The 18,519-nt window shown below is 40.9% G+C and overlaps 3 protein-coding genes across 3 annotated transcripts; 2 read left to right on the plus strand and 1 right to left on the minus strand.

The window, feature by feature from the left end:
• Positions 1-2,608: 2,608 nt before the first annotated feature.
• LOC116196426 (CRM-domain containing factor CFM2, chloroplastic) lies at positions 2,609-7,649 on the plus strand. The gene is made up of 10 exons (XM_031526136.1): positions 2,609-3,415; positions 4,038-4,548; positions 4,623-4,753; positions 4,926-5,315; positions 5,402-5,558; positions 5,634-5,926; positions 6,023-6,082; positions 6,174-6,431; positions 6,512-6,734; positions 6,977-7,649. The coding sequence occupies exons 1-10, from the start codon at positions 2,699-2,701 to the stop codon at positions 7,324-7,326; spliced, it is 3,090 nt and encodes a 1,029-aa protein (XP_031381996.1). The 5' UTR covers positions 2,609-2,698; the 3' UTR covers positions 7,327-7,649.
• A 3,717-nt stretch (positions 7,650-11,366) lies between these two features.
• Positions 11,367-12,609, minus strand: LOC116194171 (zinc finger AN1 domain-containing stress-associated protein 12). The gene is made up of 2 exons (XM_031522923.1): positions 12,277-12,609; positions 11,367-11,970 (listed from the first exon to the last, which is right to left on the minus strand). The coding sequence occupies exons 1-2, from the start codon at positions 12,379-12,381 to the stop codon at positions 11,503-11,505; spliced, it is 573 nt and encodes a 190-aa protein (XP_031378783.1). The 5' UTR covers positions 12,382-12,609; the 3' UTR covers positions 11,367-11,502.
• Positions 12,610-16,089: 3,480 nt separating this feature from the next.
• LOC116196722 (U-box domain-containing protein 40-like) lies at positions 16,090-18,392 on the plus strand. Its single transcript, XM_031526586.1, has one exon. The coding sequence runs from the start codon at positions 16,401-16,403 to the stop codon at positions 18,096-18,098; it is 1,698 nt and encodes a 565-aa protein (XP_031382446.1). The 5' UTR covers positions 16,090-16,400; the 3' UTR covers positions 18,099-18,392.
• The last annotated feature ends 127 nt before the right edge of the window (positions 18,393-18,519 follow it).

Genomic DNA, 18,519 nt, shown 5'->3' on the forward strand with positions numbered 1-18,519 from the left:
TAAAAGAAAATATCGAAAATGTTAGATATACAAATTAGCTTATATATAACATTTTCTTTTCCAAAGTTTAGATCTATATTGCAACTTGAAACTCTCAAGTCCTTTTTTAACTTAATTAAATTATTAATTTTGGAATTTTCTTTGTATGTACCTCTGGTATCCGAAAGTCCAATGCAATAGAGCTCTACTATTTCAGGTTCAAGTTAGGTCAACCCACTAAATGATAAAGCTTTATTAATCGTTAACTTGCTTTATTTACATGACTAAAACTTGAGATCTTACTTAAAAATAAGAGACGTCAAATATTAATTTTGGATTTTATATAAGAAGAAACTTCTTGTTTTCTTTTCCTTTTCCTTTCACGATTTTTTTTATTTGGGCGGTGGGGCGCCAAAGGCCCATAGGCCACCATCGTTTTTGTAAGAAATTATTGGGTGATTCTACCTTGCCACATGGCGTGAGGAAATACCAATTAAATTGTATGAAATAGAAGAATTTGTGCTAATTATTCAGATAATTATCATAATTATTTTTATTGGTTCTTCGTCACCATGTCAGTGTGAGGCAGGATCATTCAAAATTTTCTCTCGTATTTTGTAGGATTGCCAACAACCTATTTAAAAAATTCTATTGGAGCCCACTTAGGTTAGTTTCGATAAATTACATGTTGGCAAATCACTTTAACTAAAAGCGAGACCGATATCGTACTAAACATGATACAAAATTGAAAGTTGGTATATTTTCATGTGATCGGCATTGTGGATTGGCGAAGAATGAAGTTAGACCAATTCCAAATATAATTGTGAATGATCCTATATAATTCAATAACAACCATCAAATATGAACAGTTGAAAATAGATTAAAAAACTTTTCTTTAAGATAATTATTTGTATAATTTATCTTTGATCTATATACTACCTAGACTATTACATAAATTGATATAATGTGAATAATAAATAATTAAAACAATTTCTAGACCCCGTGGCATTGCGGGGATTCTGGGCTAGTCTTACAATATATGTGTGACCAATGTAACCATAGTTTGATTGGAAAATAGATATTCCTCTACATGAATTTTACCTGAATTTATCATTCCTCATTTTCATTTCATAATTCCCTTCCATCCCAAATGCAAATCTCATCCTCATTTAGCCGTATAGGTAGGAAATAATGAATAAACCAACGTAATAAGAAAAATAAAATTATACTAGAATTGAGCAAACATAGCTTGGCGAAACAATAAAACTCATACTTTTGTAGTAAAATTGCAAGAGATGCTGTACATTTACGGGGATGAAATAAATAAGGATCACAATATGGTGGACCACCATATTATTAAATTTTAATCCGAAAGGAATATTTAGTTGATGCTTTTAAGATTTTTGTATGCAATTTTTCTCATAATTTTAGATATCTAAAATGATTTCTACAAGCTTTCAAAAAAATTACAGTCTAAAAATTAGTAATTCGCAATTATTATTTAAACTCTATACATTAAATATTTCAAGGAATACCTTATTATACTCAAGCTACAGTATAACTTAGTTTTAGGAAAATTAGTTTAGTCTATCACAAGGAAAAGAATATCTGGAAATATAATTTCAGCTACTAAATAGACACAAGAATTGAGAGAGAGAGAGAGAGAATTTTTCATTTTTCTAACAACAATTATTAAAAACTGAAGAGGCAAAAAATGAAGGTTCTCCAACCATGAATAAAATGCCGAGAATAGGGAAAAGGAAATTACCAAACTAACAAGCAGAGATTTGGACTCATTGAATTTGCAAAAATAATTTACTTGTTGCCTATTATATCAAATTTGCCTATTAAAGGGTATGTTAATCACTTATCTATAAAAGGTTGTGGATTTAGCCGTTGCATGTGATTGTGGAAATTGACTTAGCCAAACTAATATACGTATAACCAATTAATTAATGAGCATTACTGAGCTAAAAAAAAAAGGTATATGAATAACCACCTAACTAATTAATCAATCAATGCTAAAAATTTAGAAAAGCTTGCCAAGCTATCACCTTCGAATCTATCTTTGTGGCTCTCCCTCTCACTCATAGTCTAATATGTTTTGATAATTTAATTTCAATAGTTACTAAACTAATTTTTCAAAATTGAAAGTTGATGAAATATAACTTTTCACAGAAAATTATGCTAACCGAATATTGTTTGAAGTAACAATTATATAAGTCCCAGCGTTAACATTTGTATCGGTTAAATAATTAGTCTCTCCCTCAGTGTTTTAGTTGAGTTTTCAATCAAAATCTTCTTAGTGATAAATTCTATGTACATTATGCAGTTAACATGTTTGTATAAGAGTCACCTCATAAAATCTGCGCATGGCATGGTTCGAGATCTAATCTAAATGAAGGCCTCCTTTGATTTAAGTTCATAAACCTTTCTTATAGCCCAAAGGGATAATGCATAGAAGCCTTTGGGCTTTTCATTGATCTCTCGTAATTGGGCCTATCCATTTCTCACAATGCATGCTAAAACTTTCGATGCAAAAAGAAGAAAAGCCCAGACGATATGACGACGTCGTTTCGAGCCAAGTGCTGGTCGTTGACCACACCATAATCCACAAGTCAAACGTCTTCATCATCCTCTTCCAGTTCCACTCCCTTCGCTTCGCTTCTTACTCTGCTCCGACGACACAAATCTGTCTCTGCTCTCCTTCCATGAAAGGATGCTCCTTTCTCAGTGCTGTAACCAGCACCACCGCTCTCCTATCTGCCCGAGAACCATATCCCATAAATCCCGCCTCAACCCTTCATTCACCTTCCCCTTCCCTTCACCGCCTCTCACCTCTAAGACCCCCAGAACGCCCGCCGCTAAGCTCCTGACCCGTGCCCAGTCCTCGAAGTCCGAACAGAAATCCACCGTCCCCCAGTCCGCCATCCAACGCATCGCCGAGAAGCTCCGCAGCCTCGGCTTCACCGAAGATGCCGGCGACGACAGTCCTCCGGAGGAGGACCACGACCGGAGCGCCGGACAAATCTTCATCCCGCTTCCGACCCGAATTCCCAAGCACCGGGTCGGGCACACGATCGACGCGAGCTGGAGTACGCCCGAGAACCCGGTCCCGGAGCCTGGGTCGAGCGGTTTCGTGACCCGGTACAGCGAGCTGAGGGGCGAATTGAAGGAACTGAAGAGGAAGCAGGGGAAGGAGAAGAGGGAGGAGAAGGCCCCGACTCTGGCGGAGCTGAGGCTGCCTGAGGAGGAGCTGAGGCGGCTGACAACGCTCGGGATAGGCGTGAAGCAAAAGCTGAAGATAGGCAAGGCGGGGATCACGGAGGGCATCGTGAACGGGATACATGAGAGGTGGAGGAGGGCCGAGGTTGTTAAGATTACGTGCGATGACATTTGTCGGACGAACATGAAGAGGACGCATGATCTGTTGGAGGTTGGAATGATTCTTTCTGGCCTTAATTTTACTTAAGCCTTGCTGCCCATTTTATTTTCGACTTTTGAAGACGAGTTTTTGTCAGTAAAAAGATAGCAAATTGTTAGATCAATGTTGGTATGATGCACTTGTCATCAGTAAATTCGTCAGCTTGATTTGATTGTATGCTAGTATCTCAACATTGTTGTGTGTCTGTGAATTTGGATGTTGAGAAATGATTTGCCTTTGGCCAAAAGACGAAATAATGATTTGCGGTTAAAAACCCGTGTCCCGAATTTATTGCGTCCCGACCGTGGGATATGATATGATACGATGGTGTTGTCTCTGTTTCTCAGAACAATTGAAAGTCATCTTCGGAGGTATTGTACAGGCTGTAATATGAACCAAATTATCCAACTTCGCTTATGTTGATGGACGTGAGATTATATAGTATAATTCATTAGAACAATGGTCCATTCAATCTGCTTTCTTATTGTTTCTTTGATACACCTGAAGTAATGGCAAGTTACTTACATGAGAATGATGTACTTGCTACCTCTTCAGTTCAAAAGCAATATTACTACACCTACCATCTTCTCCAAGTTTAGCAGAGCTAAAATTTTTTCCGGTTCTATCTTTTCAGAGGAAAACTGGTGGTCTTGTAGTTTGGAGATCCGGGAGTAATATAATCTTGTATAGAGGGCCTGATTACAAGTATCCATACTTCTCTGCCGATGATATCTCGGGAGATAGCCCGCAAGTAGAAATCGACCACAATGGAGATCAGAAGAAGGAGAGCTCCTTAACGGTTGCCCATGGTGAAGAGTCTTCTCACACTAGCCCAATCAAGAGATTTGGCCAAATGGCCTTGATACAAGGAGTTGGTTCTCCAGAGAGAGTCCGTTTCCAATTACCAGGAGAAGCCCAGCTAGCCGAAGAAGCTGACCGCTTTTTGGAGGGGCTTGGTCCAAGGTTCACTGACTGGTGGGGATACGAACCTCTTCCGGTTGATGCTGATCTTCTACCTGCTGTGGTCCCAGGATATAGGAGGCCTTTCCGGCTTCTGCCTTATGGGGTGAAGCCTAAATTGACAAATGATGAGATGACGACATTAAGGAGACTTGGCCGACCTTTACCATGCCATTTTGCATTAGGTAAGTTTTATGCGTGAATCAATGTCAACTTTTTTCTTGTCCATTTTATCAGTTACTTACTTCCAATGTAACAGGTCGAAATAGAAACCTTCAAGGACTAGCTGCTTCCATCATCAAGCTATGGGAAAAATGTGAGATTGCCAAGATTGCTGTGAAGAGAGGAGTACAGAACACCAACAGCGAAATGATGGCGGAAGAATTAAGGGTTAGACTTAGATCAATTCAGCTTCATTGTATTCTAGGTTTTCATTTAATTTAATAGAGAGATCATATAATCATGAAATACTTTGGAATGTATGATAATATGTTATGAGGTGTGAGGAAATTATTTGTGATGTGTTTTATTTGCTCATACTCTGTCGATCCTGTTATGGCAGCGCCTTACTGGAGGAACTCTACTCTCCAGGGATAGGGAATTCATTGTCCTTTACCGAGGAAAGGATTTCTTGCCACCTGCAGTTTCATCTGCAATAGAAGAGCGAAGAAAGCACGGATTCGTACAGAGGGAGAAAGTAGCAGAAGTCCAACAGGGGCAGGCTGGGTCTGCACCTGTTGATGAAGTTAATGAGGCTAATGATGATCAGCAAACTACTACATATCGTGAGCAGAAGAAGATAGCAGAACTCCAACAGGGGCAGGCTGGGTCTGCACCTGTTGATGAAGTTCATGAGACTGATGATGATCAACAAACTCCTACTTATCCTGAGAAGCAGAAGATCGTGTCTCTTAAGGCAGTTATTGAAAGTACAAGCATGAAGTTATCTCAGGTACGTCTTCTTGAAGATATATGCTTAATTAGGTTTTCTTTTTCAACTTGCTGCGTAACGGGACCCTTGGGCTCCATCTTTCGCAGTCTTTGGAAAGGAAAGCTAAGGCTGAGAAACTCCTTGTCGAACTCGAGAATTCACAAAAACTGGAAGAGCGTGATGTAGATAGAGAAGGCATAACTGAAGAAGAAAGATACATGCTTCGGAAGGTTGGCCTGAGAATGAGACCTTTCTTACTTTTGGGTGAGTTATAACACTAACTTCTTCTCTCAATCTTGTAGAAGTGGACCTGATAAGCAATCTCTCTTTCCTGCATAGGTAGGCGGGGGGTTTTTGATGGAACTGTGGAAAACATGCATCTTCACTGGAAATACAGAGAGCTCGTCAAATTAATATGTAAAGAGAAAAATATTGAAGCTGTTTATCACGTAGCACGCACATTAGAAGCAGGAAGTGGTGGAATATTAGTCTCTGTGGAGAGAGTGAGTAAGGGATATGCAATCATCATTTATCGTGGTAAGAACTACCAACGACCCGCTTGTATTCGTCCGAAGATTCTCCTAAGTAAAAGGGCAGCAATGAAGCGTTCTTTAGAGGCGCAACGTCGAGAGGTGAATTTGAATGCGGCTTTTTTAAATTTTTTTTCCTTCTTATAAAACAGATATTTGGTGTCTTACTGATTTCTCTTTTCTCAAATGGTTTTGCAGTCTCTGAAGCTTCATGTTTTAAAGCTTTCTGACAGTATAAATGAACTGAAACTTCAATTGGTGAGTTACATGAATCCTAAATGATGGTTTTGGTGCTATATTGACTTAATCTTATGTCATGGTAAATCCGAATTGTTATTTTGTGAGCCAGGACAGAGACAAGGAAAGGATCAGATATGATTCATCAGACGTGGATGAAAATAATTCAGCAGATTCTGCTGACAGTCCCCTGCCTGCTGAAGATGATGACGAGGCTGGAGCTATCTCAGTGGAAAGCCATCATGGTGAATCCAGCCAGATTGAACCGTTCTTGCCTGAATCATTACCTGAAGGGACCAGAGATAATATTTCCACTCATGAAAAGGGTGAAGCTGGGATTTCTCCCTTCATCTCTGATCATAAATCTGAGGTAAAATTGCTGTTGAGTTTATCAAGATCGTATCCTAGTTATATTGTTATGTCTGATGTGGTATGGCCTGCTTGTGTCAGTTTGAAGCGAGCTGTTCTACTGTTGATGCTGGGAATCACACTTCGGGTAGTGGGACTGAGGAATCATTATCTAAGCCGTCGAAGGTTATGGTTGGAGACAAGCTAGGACCAACAATCGGCTCAACCAAGATCCCTGCAAGACCTTCTAGTCTTTCCAAGAGAGAGAGGCTGCTGCTGCGAAAGCAGGCCCTCAAGATGACAAAACGTCCTGTGCTTTCCATAGGTATGATCTTTCTCCGCTTCAGTCATTCCTCTTCCATTATCTGCCGTAGATGGTTTGCTGTGCCCTTAAGAATCTGATGATTCACCCCAACGCTAAACTATGCTTGATGTAGATATTTGGCATACCATCTTACGAAGTTGAAATGGCTAAAACAAGCTTTGGCTCGGGAGAAGCATTGTCGTTTTATCTTGTTCTGACTAAGCGTATTATCTTTCTGTTTGAAAAAATACAATAAATGTCAGGGAGAAGTAACATTATTGCTGGGATTGCGAAAGCAATAAGAATGCATTTTCAGAAGCACCCCCTTGCAATAGTCAATGTAAAGGGCCGAGCTAAGGGGACGTCGATTCAAGAACTGATCTTCAAGCTGGAGCAAGAAACGGGTGCAGTTCTGGTCTCTCAGGAGCCGAACAAAGTCATACTGTACCGAGGCTGGGGAGCAGAAGACGAATCCAGGAAATCTAATGACAGGGCGTCGGGACATGCAGCTGGTAAAGAATCCGCGGGGGACTCGGCCCGGATTGGCAGGGCCAATGTGTCTCCTGAGTTGATTGCGGCCATCAAAATGGAATGCGGGTTGCAGTCAAACTGAGAACAGTGGCAAGAGAGGTGCCTCAATGTCGAGGGCCTTGGCCTCATTGTCTATGATTTGTTTGTACGTTATCGATAATATGCGAGATGCCCTTTTACTTTGTGAAATTGTAGCTAAGGTCCAATTATTTTGTTTCAGGTCCAAATTTTTTTGTAACATTACATTGCCGCATGCTGGGGTTTCGGATTAGAAGCTCCTTGAGAATGTTATGTATAGCATTAGCATAGATGGCTATGAGGATTATTATTAAAAGTTCAAAGGGCCAACAGGAAATTCTTAGACTTTTCGGGTGTAAAAATGAAATAAACAGCAAATATAGTAAATTAACGATGCATCTGTTCTTCCTTAGGTGCACTGCGTTCGACTGTTGACTGGTACAAAACATGCAGCAGACCATAGTACTTTGGCACGTGATGATACTCAATTAAATCACGCAAAGGAACAGTGATGTGTCAAAAGAATAAACAAGAACGACACATATATAGCCGAGGAGATCCATTGGAATGTAGAGATCTCTACATTAGAGTCACGCATTAACGAAAAATATAATGGCTATCAAGCAAGTGAAACAAGTGATTATTCCTAAGAATTTCGTGATTATTCCTAAGAATTTCGCGATTGGTTAGATACACAGTAAGTCATGCAATAATTGTTTTAATGTATGATGTTTCTTTTGGCAAACATTAATCTGCCAAACCTGCCGAAGTACGACGTCTGAGGACAAATATCGACCGCACAGCAACTTTAGCTCAAATAATTACTACTGATCCTATTATTTCCCATTCGGTAGAAATTTCGGCATGAATGTAGGAGGAAATATAAAAGTCTTGCCTTATAATATATCTATCGAGCTAGCCATTGACTCAATGGTAAATAAAGTTATATTGAATAATTAAAAGTTGTTGTAACACAGTGGCGTGTCCTTACCTGTTGACGTAGAGGTCGCATGTTCGATATTTAGTAGGACTACTCGTGTCCCTTTATTAGTTATTTAAAAGGGTAATCCCATTATTAGTTATTTAGAATTTCAATTTCATTGTACTAGACCTTGTAATCAGGGAAAAAAAAAAAAGAAGCTCTGATCGAATATATGAACTTTAGCTGCAATTAATACAGGATAATAGAAGCACGAGCCTTAGAATTAGTCTTGGATAATAGGCTAATGATACCCGTATCACCGAATATATATCAAATATGCATATGAAGCCAGACATGATTGTGCGCATAGAAACCTTAGCTAGAGCTAAGTTGATGTAAGAGCTTATCTCTTATGATCATGTCAAACCTGCTCGACAGCAATGATGGGTGTCTTGGTGGTCTCATCGCCACTTTCATATTTAAGTGTCTATGTCCAAAGCTCTCTCTCTCTCTATCTATCTCTCTCTCTCTCTTTCTAGAGAGAGAGAGGGGGAGAGAGAGAGAGGCATTGCACAGAAAACTTTGATGAGTGAAAACTGCTTTTTCTCCGTTGCTTTCAACGCTCCTTTGGGAAGAGAGGTCAGAGAGAGCAATGATGATGTCTCTCCTGCCTTGCCCTAATCTTTCTTCGCCAGCATCATTGCTCCCACACCCCTAAAGAACAAGAAGAAGAGGAAGAAAGATGAAGACGATGACGAAGATGAAGAAAGACAACAAAGCAAGAGTCTCTCTCTCTATTTCTATGAGAGAAAGTCATCAAAAGAGATGATTAAAATGCAAGAAGATCTACAGAGAGAGAAAGAGTGCAGATATATAATTAGCTTTTGAGCTTAAGTTCCAGCTGAAGGTCGCTCAGTCTCATAAATCTACCCTTGCTTGCTTTGCTTGACCAGCTATGGAGTCGTCTGCAGCTTTCTCCGGGGAATCAAGCGTCTCGGTCCGAGGATAAAAACCCTTGTGTTTGTACCTTCTTAATTCCGCAGTTAGCTAAAAGTCCTTGGTTGTTAGATCTTTACATGTATGTATGTGTGCTTTCTTCTTTTTTGGGTGAAAAACTAGTTCATTAATTCTCTCTTCCGTGCGGCGTCGATCTCCATTATGTACCATGTATTAGCTCGATTGGCCAGCACTCTCGAGCTATGGCTTCTTTTGTTCTATATCAATTAGTTTGCCATTCCGGTTTAATTTCATCCAGATCATATGTATCAGACATGTTGATTTCATGAGATACAGCTACAGCTAGCTGGCTAGGGTTTGCTTAGTCGTTTATACCATGGTAGATCTATATGGAATGTGTTTACATGATATTATGAGTTTGTATGTGTTTCAACTGCTAGCTGGGTAATTGTTATTAGATCTCAACAGTGGAAGAACTCCAATCATCTCTTGATCTTAATATGATCTTACATATATGCCAGATGAATTCCATGTATGAACTAATATACATGATTTTTCCTTTTCTTTCTTTTTCTTTTTAAATTTTGATCTGCGCATTTACGTTATAGAATATCCATCTGTGTATATACATATACATCTGGACTCCTTATTTGTTCGACTCTTTATACTTGAATGATACATACCTTTTGACACGCTTCTGAATAATGACTACTGATAGGGCTCTATTATCATATATAGATGTCATCTACGAACGGACCCATCACTGGATCAAATCAATAATTTCATGTCTCCGTTTCTCACCGAAAGAGAAAAATTATTATTTTCATCGATCGGGCATCATAGAATCGTATACAAATCTTCATGGAAGAGCAAATCCCAAGAGAGGATACTCAAACTGGCCCCCATAAGGCTCCCTCTATCCATCCCCCCGAACTTAGCCATAAAGGGGTGATTTAGCCTAGCTAGGCCTTTTAGAATACTTATGTTGTACAACAATTCAAAGAGGATGCAAATGCCTACACGCAAAAAAAAATTGAAAAAGTGGATGCAAATACCTAAATATGTTTTATATTATGCTACATGTTACAGAGGGGAATCCAACTTATGTAGTATGGACACAGCTGAGCTCCCATCTCTCCAGTTAATTTTCCTAATGTTTCGATGTTTTGCAGCTAAAAATGGTATCAGACTTTAACGTAGATGGAGACACTCCACCTAATGTTATGAAAGGGTTACGATTTCTACAAGCTCTCGTGGTTAGACGCACATGCTTGCTTGCTCTACTTTTCAAACCCAAACGTAAAATTTGAATTAATAAGCTGACTAATTGTCTTATTAGTTGTTGTTGAAATCATGATTTATATTTTCTAATAAATGATTAAGCATCAACATCATACATCAATCAAGGAGATCTGTATGTTAGAATTTGTTTTAAGGAACCATGAATTGCCTTTCAGGAAAAAAAAAATGAAGGAGACCATTTTGAATGTTGTGGGCTTGGGTTGAGCTATTGAGCTCTGGCCCATACATAAAGGAAGCAAACGAGCCCACGTATTGGTCTCATAGCTCTGTTTCCGAGATAGTATGTTACATAGCTAGGAAAGCTCGTCCCCGTTGCGATGCCAGATCGATCGAACCAATCGGAATAAGTCCTATCACAACGGCAATGGTTCATGAACTTGTATCTGCAATTACTGGTCCGTAGTCAGCTTTGTTTGTGTGATATATATTATTATAGTCATATCACGTGTCAGCGATAACGTGGTGTCACTACTCCATAAAATACTTTCTCTTTTCTTCCGCAAACCATTCACATATAACCATAATGTTTGTCTTTCCATTTTTATCTTCTGGTATTCCGTCGGGATCAACAACTTTCATGGAAGCTATGACTTCTAAACCCGGCAAATTACGCGCTTTCTACAAAGTGGCTCATCTCTTATGATAAAGTAGAATGAGAATGCAACTGTAAAACGTTATAATTTGTAATCAGCACCTCGATCCTCTGTTAATCGTATATATTGTTCCAAATGGCCATCTGTCGTAAGTTTTAACGGTAAAAGGTGATCATTCTCTGATTAATTTTTCCCGGATCATGAGGCAGAGGCAATCAAGCTCACAGGTTATCCATTGATGTTCTTTCAGACCAACGCTAGCATTGGGCTTCATAACATGTGCGTGGTTTTCTAACGATCGTCTCCAGCAAAGTCGAACAACAAGGAGAATAAGAGGATACGAGTATTCATTCGTAGGATTAGTTATAACTTTTGTTTTCGATTCATACAAGAATATCCATGAATCCAACCCAACAAGGTAGAAAGAGTAATAAACATGAATGAAGCCTATGAATGGTTCCCAAAATCAGCATGCTTTAACAGATGGAGCTCTTGGTGACGCCGCAGATCCACGACTGTCCTTCGAGCAGTCTTTCCCATTCCTGAGCCCCAGAGCAGCCAAGAACTTCTCGTTCCACTGCCCGGCACTTCCAGAGCTGGAGGAAGCTGCTGTCGGCCGCCTCTGGCAGTTGTGATCAGCTGGGAACCTGTGCTTGAGACAGACCTTGACCTGGCAAGTCTTGCAAGTGCTCGTGTTGGAGTAGGTCAGCACTTCTCGGCACCGCTTGATGGGGCACTTGAGCTTCTCCTTCTTTGAGGGATCACAGGATCCTGACTTCACGTGCTTCTCCATCATCACCCGCTCGTCTTCCTCGTCCTGCCCCGTGGTCTCGTTAGAAGCCGAGCAGGTCTCGCACACGATAACCTTTCTGCTTGTCCGGTCCGGCTTCGGGCACTCATGATCCATGTAGGATCTGTGTTCCAAGCAAAAGTCCTGAATATTTGCAAAATCCGAATTAGCCCACCACATTACAAGCCCTGTAAGGCCACAATCCTAAGTCATCCGTTTCTTGTGGAAGAAGAAACACACGGAAATCAAGTTCGATCACATCCCTTCCCAGACATATCATTCACACCAAATCCGAAAACACCTTCCCCGCAGTCAAAGGACCATCACCCTAACACGATGGAATCCATATAGAATTACGGCAACAACGAATCTGGAAGGGATGATCAATGATTACCTAGTCATCGATCTATAAAGCAAACAACTCATCGGAGAAGAATGACCAAAGATTACCTTGTGGCACCGGTCGCAATTGAAAGGGAGGAAATCCAACTGATTGCATTCGGGGTGCTGGCAGTGTCTGCCCAAATCCGGGAAAGCCTCCGTTCCTTCTCCCATCGCCGCCTCTCTGCACCTGATTTCCCAATCGAAGCTTGAAATTCTTGAACTATTATTAGAGATTAAATAGGAACGATCCTTTTGTTTATCAATGGCGAAGAGAGAACAAGAACGAGGGGTTTGTGTGCATATATATATATATATATAAGCTAAGGTTTTGGCTTGTTCCCTAAGGCAGCCGGAGAAGAAAGAAGGAATTTGGCCACGGCCGCCAAGAAAGATGACGCGGGAGAAAGGTCCGGTTCGTCCTGGTAACTGGTAAGTATAATTTGTCGGCGTCTCCGGAACACGCGCGGCAGCTTCTATGTCGGCCCGTATCGAGCAGCGCGTGGTTTTCGCTCGCCGGTTGGTCGGTGTGGGCTTCCTTCCACGGGCCCATGAAAATAGTAATAGGCGTTGCTTATTGGATGGGCCGGGCGGGGCCGGATGAAGCTGAATTGACGGTTCTACTTTTTCCTTTCACGTAATTTTCCTTCAATCAATGATAAGAAGGGGAAAATCGTTTCCTTTCGTAGAAGATTAATAATCATTTGGCAAACAGAAAAGAAGAAGATAAATAATCATTTTATTTGGCCAAAAAAAAAAACTCAATTGTTCTTTCGCCATAGACATAATAATCAATTGTTGATGACAATGTAACATCAAAAATTGCCTTCTGTACCTAATTTATTTCACGAATATACCATTTCATGATCTTGTTAATCAACATGTATTGCGGATCTTGTTTTCAATAGTACAACTCATTATGCATATGTTTGTTATCTGGAATGAATCGAATTATTAGGCTAAAAAAATGGGGAAGAGAGCTAGTATCTCGAGCTATTGATAGAGAAGATCACGTTGTTTTCACCTTTCAAGATAAATTTTGAAAGGGAGAGAAATTTTCTGGAACTATATGAAACTACTTGAATACATAGATTCGTTTAAATCAGAACAGTAATCAGTATTATCGTACTAACTTTAAATTAAATAACAACTAGGATTGTCATGCAAGTACAATATAAGATCAACACATAGCAACGACTGGACTGTTGAGCATAAAATCATGTATATATATATGGTGTGCATTGTGATTCATAATATTGTGTGTGTGTGTGTGTGTTGGTCCCATAATTGTGAAAGATTGTGGTCTAAAAGTGTTTGATTTGATGAAGATGGGGACTAAAAGTTGCCACATGCGCGTATGTATAAAGTTAAGAAAAAAGACGCAAAAAAGCCTTTGCAATTCCAAATCACAAAGATATTCGATGTTTTCTTTTTATTTTTTATTTTTTATAGTTGTCTTTCTCCAGCTTGTGACCAGTGAGTTGATATATATATATATATATATATAGAGAGAGAGAGAGAGAGAGGAATTATTCGATATGTACGACCTAGAAATTACTACATGAGATGTAGTCTAAATATTATCTTTCATAAGGTTATCTAAATTATTAATTTATCGAGGTGTAAGTAAAATTCATGTACGTTCTCCTCGTGTAGTAATGAGAGACAGTAATAAGTGTTAACATCTCCATGGACGTACTTAAATATTCAAGTAGTTTTACTTGTTTCACTAAATCTTTAAAGAAAAGGTTTTCCGGTTAAAGTCGCCCTCTACATGAGTTAACAATGTAATTACACACATATATGGTCAATTCTTTGCTTTCAGCTGCTTGCGGAACTTTTGGATTGTGAGGAAGTAAAAAAGGAGCCAGTTCTTGAAGTAAGCATTTCACCATAAAGAGCAAGAAAATTAGGTTGATATGCTCAAGGAAAAAAAATAAATATAAAAAAGAGAATTCACCCAAAAAAAAAAGAAGAAAAATTGAAAAAGGTGATTTATTGAATTAATATTATTATATAAGAAAGAAGCTTCTCTCGTAATGTTGATCTTCAATCACAATAAATATTAGGAAAATAAAAGAGCAAGAAACTTCAACAACAATAATCAAATATAAATAGAAAGTTCCATCATTTTTCTAGATTCTTTTTATAACCGGAAAGAAGGCATTTTATCCTAACTAGAGTTAACATTGAAAAAATATGTGTATATAATATTGAACTTTCGGTATTATTAAGATAAAATTACGCATTCTATTATTGCGAATACTAGTAGTATCACTTTCGGAGGATATAGCATACAATGTCAAACTAGAAATCAAATAAATGAATGAAGACTGCTTTTGGTAGGTCGATTGGAGAGGATATGGGAGGTGGCCGGGATGAGATGTAAAATCCGCAAGACATCATATATCTTAATATCTATTACTTGGTGCATGTCAAGACTCGGGACTAGGTTATGTAAGTGAAAATACCAACATATCGTCAAAAAATAATAATGTATTTTTTAAAAATTAAAATTAAAAATAACAAAGAAAAACGATGAATGGAGATGAAAAGGGACAGTAAACACTTGATGCTGGCCACCATCTCCCAATCGAGGTCGTCGACAACCCATGAGGCTACCGGCGACCTCGACCAATCGATGGTAACTAGCCTTTGGCCACTGCCATGGGTGTCGCCCCTTTCCATCATGGAATACCATCAATGGCAACTTTTGAGAATGCTAGACAGTATCAGGGGCCATTCCATCATTATATAAAATACTATGTCATAATTTGGGTAATCCCACCTCTTACATGGAATTAGTCGCTTAATAATCGTATTCCACCTTATCGCAATCCATATCCCCATCTTTTGCCACCAAACACAAAATAAATCCTTAACTCAGTCCAAGTTCGGCCCGCCAAACACAGCAGAAGGATTTCGATGTATGGATGGAGAAGTAGTGGGGCGAAAACGAAGGGGAAGAAAATGGAATCACTTTTTGTGGAAAACAAGGAAAAAGAAAAGTTAGAGATATGGTTCCAACCCAATGAAACATCTCTTGAAACTGGAAAAACTACAATGTGAAAAGGGGTCTATAGAGCCTGCCTTAGCAATTAAGGCTCATCACCCCTTAACAATAATGCCCTTCTTTTTTGCTTGGTTTAGCTGTCTCCTTCTCCCTTTGCCCCCACCTTTACATGCATATAATATTATACTATTAATAATAAACAAACAAATATAGAGATGCCTCGTAATATGATTGAACTTGATCTTTTCTTCTACTTATGTGAGCTAACACGACACAAAATAACTTGAATTTTAGATTTTTTATTTTGATATCTGGGAACTAATCTTCCAGTATGAAGAGTTGAACTGGGAGATCTGCACAACTCGTGATGATAATTGTTAACTCGATCAGTCTAAGATCTATAAATGTATAAATTCAAAAGTTCAAACGGGCTTGACTAAAATTCAGTTAATATCGAGTTGATCCATCAATGGGTAAAATTTTTACAATTTCTTCATTTACAAGACTTGAACTTGATATTTGAGGGAACAAATGTCTAACCACTTCAATTGACCTTCAGTTGTTTTTTTTTTTTTAGTGTCATTTAGCAAGTTTTCGCTATAAACTTCAAATCGATAATTCAATATTTGATGGGTAAAAATCCAACTTAAAACCACGGTTGATTCGAGCCAATGGATGAGGTTGAATAATAAAAAAAAAATCTACCTTATATTTTGTGGGGACTTTTTCTTTTTGCGGGGTGAAATATTTTGTGGGGACCTTAGGTTAGACGACAATAAGGGCCCCGCACGGGGAACCACTCAGATCGTGCCACGTGTCGAGTAGAGAGAGCCCAAACAGAAATGATTAGGTCAAAGGAGCAACAAGACCATTGGACTGCGAGGAGCAAGAGCAACGTCGTTAATGTCATGTTCATCATCTCCGTCACCTTCACTGCTCTGGTTTAATCCTCCGGAAACAGAGGAATCGAATCTCAACCGAAATTTTCTGCACCTAAAATCTCTCTCTCTCATGGCTGCTATAGTCATTCTCTGCAGCGTCCCTTTTACCTTCCTCTTCACCTAACCTCAACTGAGATGGGGACCCGGTCCACAGTACCAGCTTTACTTCAGTTCAGTACTCTCTGTAGATGAAGCGCCCGTGACTTCCAGTTCCAAGGGGTTCTCAATCTCAGGCAGCAATGGAGTTCCAAGAAGCCGTCAAGATTATGCGGCCGGCGGATCGTGAGGGCGGCTCTCCCAGGTTCCGGTGGAAGTTCTCGTTCCATCGGCCATCCAAATCGTCGTCCTCGTCTACTCTGTCCCTGCCTTCCTCTGCCTCTGCCTCTGCCTCTGCCTCTGCCTCCTCGTCGCCCAGACCTTCTGTTTCCTTGAGACAAAAGCAGAGCGATTTCCCCGCCGAGTTCGTCTGCCTGGTCTCCGGGTCTGTCATGGTGGACCCCGTCATTGTCCCCTCTGGCCACTCCTTCGAGCGCGCCGCGGTCGAGGCCTGCAAGTCGACGGGCTATGTCCCCACCCTGAATGACGGTTCCAAGCCTGATTTCTCAGCCGTCATCCCCAACCTCGCCCTGAAGTCCGCCATCCTCAGCCACTGCAAGACCCGTTCGATTCCCCCCCCTGAGCCCCTCGATGTCTCCTCCGCCGAGAAGATCGTCCGCGAGCTAGCCGCGGCGGCGAAAACAGATACATGTGAGTCGTGCGACCCCGATAGCGCGAGCCAGGAACAAAGCACTCCCACGGTTATTAAGACGGAGTATTCGCCGGATTCGGCAGCTCAGTCCTACTCAAGCTCCGATGAATCGGCTGGGACCGCCACCAGCAGCAGCAGTAGCAGTAGCAGCGCCGCCACAGCCACCACTGCTGCAACCGGGTCCACCCCGCCACCCCAGTTACTGACCCGGCCGAGCTGCTGCTCCTCTTTTGGCTCGTCCTCCGAAATCGACGTCACAGACCCCAGCGAAGAAGAATATCTCATCACTAAGCTCAAAAGCCCGCAAATTTTCGAGGTCGAAGAGGCTGTGATTTGCCTGCGAAGGATCACACGGTCGAGGAAAGACTGTAGGGCCTCTCTGTGCACTCATCGTCTGCTCCTAGCCGTCCGATCACTGATCGTCTCGAAGTACAGCAACATTCAGGTGAACGCGGTCGCGGCGTTGGTCAACCTGTCCCTCGAAAAGGTCAACAAGGTCAAGATCATGCGTTCGGGGATCCTCCCAAATCTAGTAGAGGTGCTGAAGTCGGGATCCCCCGAGGGACAGGAGCATGCCGCTGGGGCGGTTTTCAGCTTGGCCCTTGATGATCACAATAAGATCGCGATCGGGGTGCTGGGGGCCCTCCCTCCGCTCGTGGACATGCTCCGGTCGGCGACCGAGCAGGCCCAGAACGACTCGGCCCTGGCATTGTACCACCTGACCCTCATGCAGACCAACTGCATTAAACTCATTAGGATGGGGTCGGTTCAGGTCCTTCTGGGCATGCTGAGGTCTGGCCAACTGATGGACCGGGTACTCCTCATAGTTTGTAACGTAGGTGCGTACCCAAACGGGCGGTCCACATTATTGGATTCGGGTGCAATTGAGTGCCTGCTGGGGCTGCTCGACCGGGGCGAGCTGAATTCAGCATCAGCTCGGGACAACTGTCTGAATGCACTACTCGCACTGAGCAAAGTGGGCCTGCGGTTCAAGGGGCTAGCCAAGGCGGCCGGGGCAATGGAGATCCTAAAGAAAATGGAGATTGAGGGTTCGAGAAATAAGGCGAGCGTATTGCTGGATATTATCTTGGAAAGAAGCTTCAAGGAGCACGAGGACGAGGAGGTCGACTGGGAGAAACTACTCGAGTCGAGCCCGCCGAGTCCGAGGCTCGCCAGCCCAGTCGGTTGAGCTGGGCCCGAGCCCCTTCCAGGTTCTGAGTTAATAATTTTGATTTGGAAATATTTGATTCTTTTTTAGTGGGAGTTTGCTTTCCTGTAATTATGCGGTGACAAAACAATTTCATGTGGTGGGTTTGTGTAAGGGGTTTTTGGGCTTTATCTTTTTGGAACATCTTTTCATCCTTCTTTTTGAAAAGAGAAAACGGAAAAAAAGAAAGTGTAAATTTGAGAGATTTCTTTCGTTCTCAGGATAATTGATTCTTAAAGGAGAATTTAGTTGGAAAAATTGGAGCTTTGTTGATCACTGTTCGCTTTCCAATTCATGTACATTATTGTGCACCAGCTCAGCTCTTTGCCTCTTTTATTTGTTCCATGATCTGTCAAGTTTGATTGACCAATTCTGGTGTTCACCGGAGAAGGTGTTTTCATTC

The sequence above is a fragment of the Punica granatum genome, chromosome 2 (assembly GCF_007655135.1).
Source record: "Punica granatum isolate Tunisia-2019 chromosome 2, ASM765513v2, whole genome shotgun sequence".
In the NCBI taxonomy this organism is placed as follows: Eukaryota; Viridiplantae; Streptophyta; class Magnoliopsida; order Myrtales; family Lythraceae; genus Punica; species Punica granatum.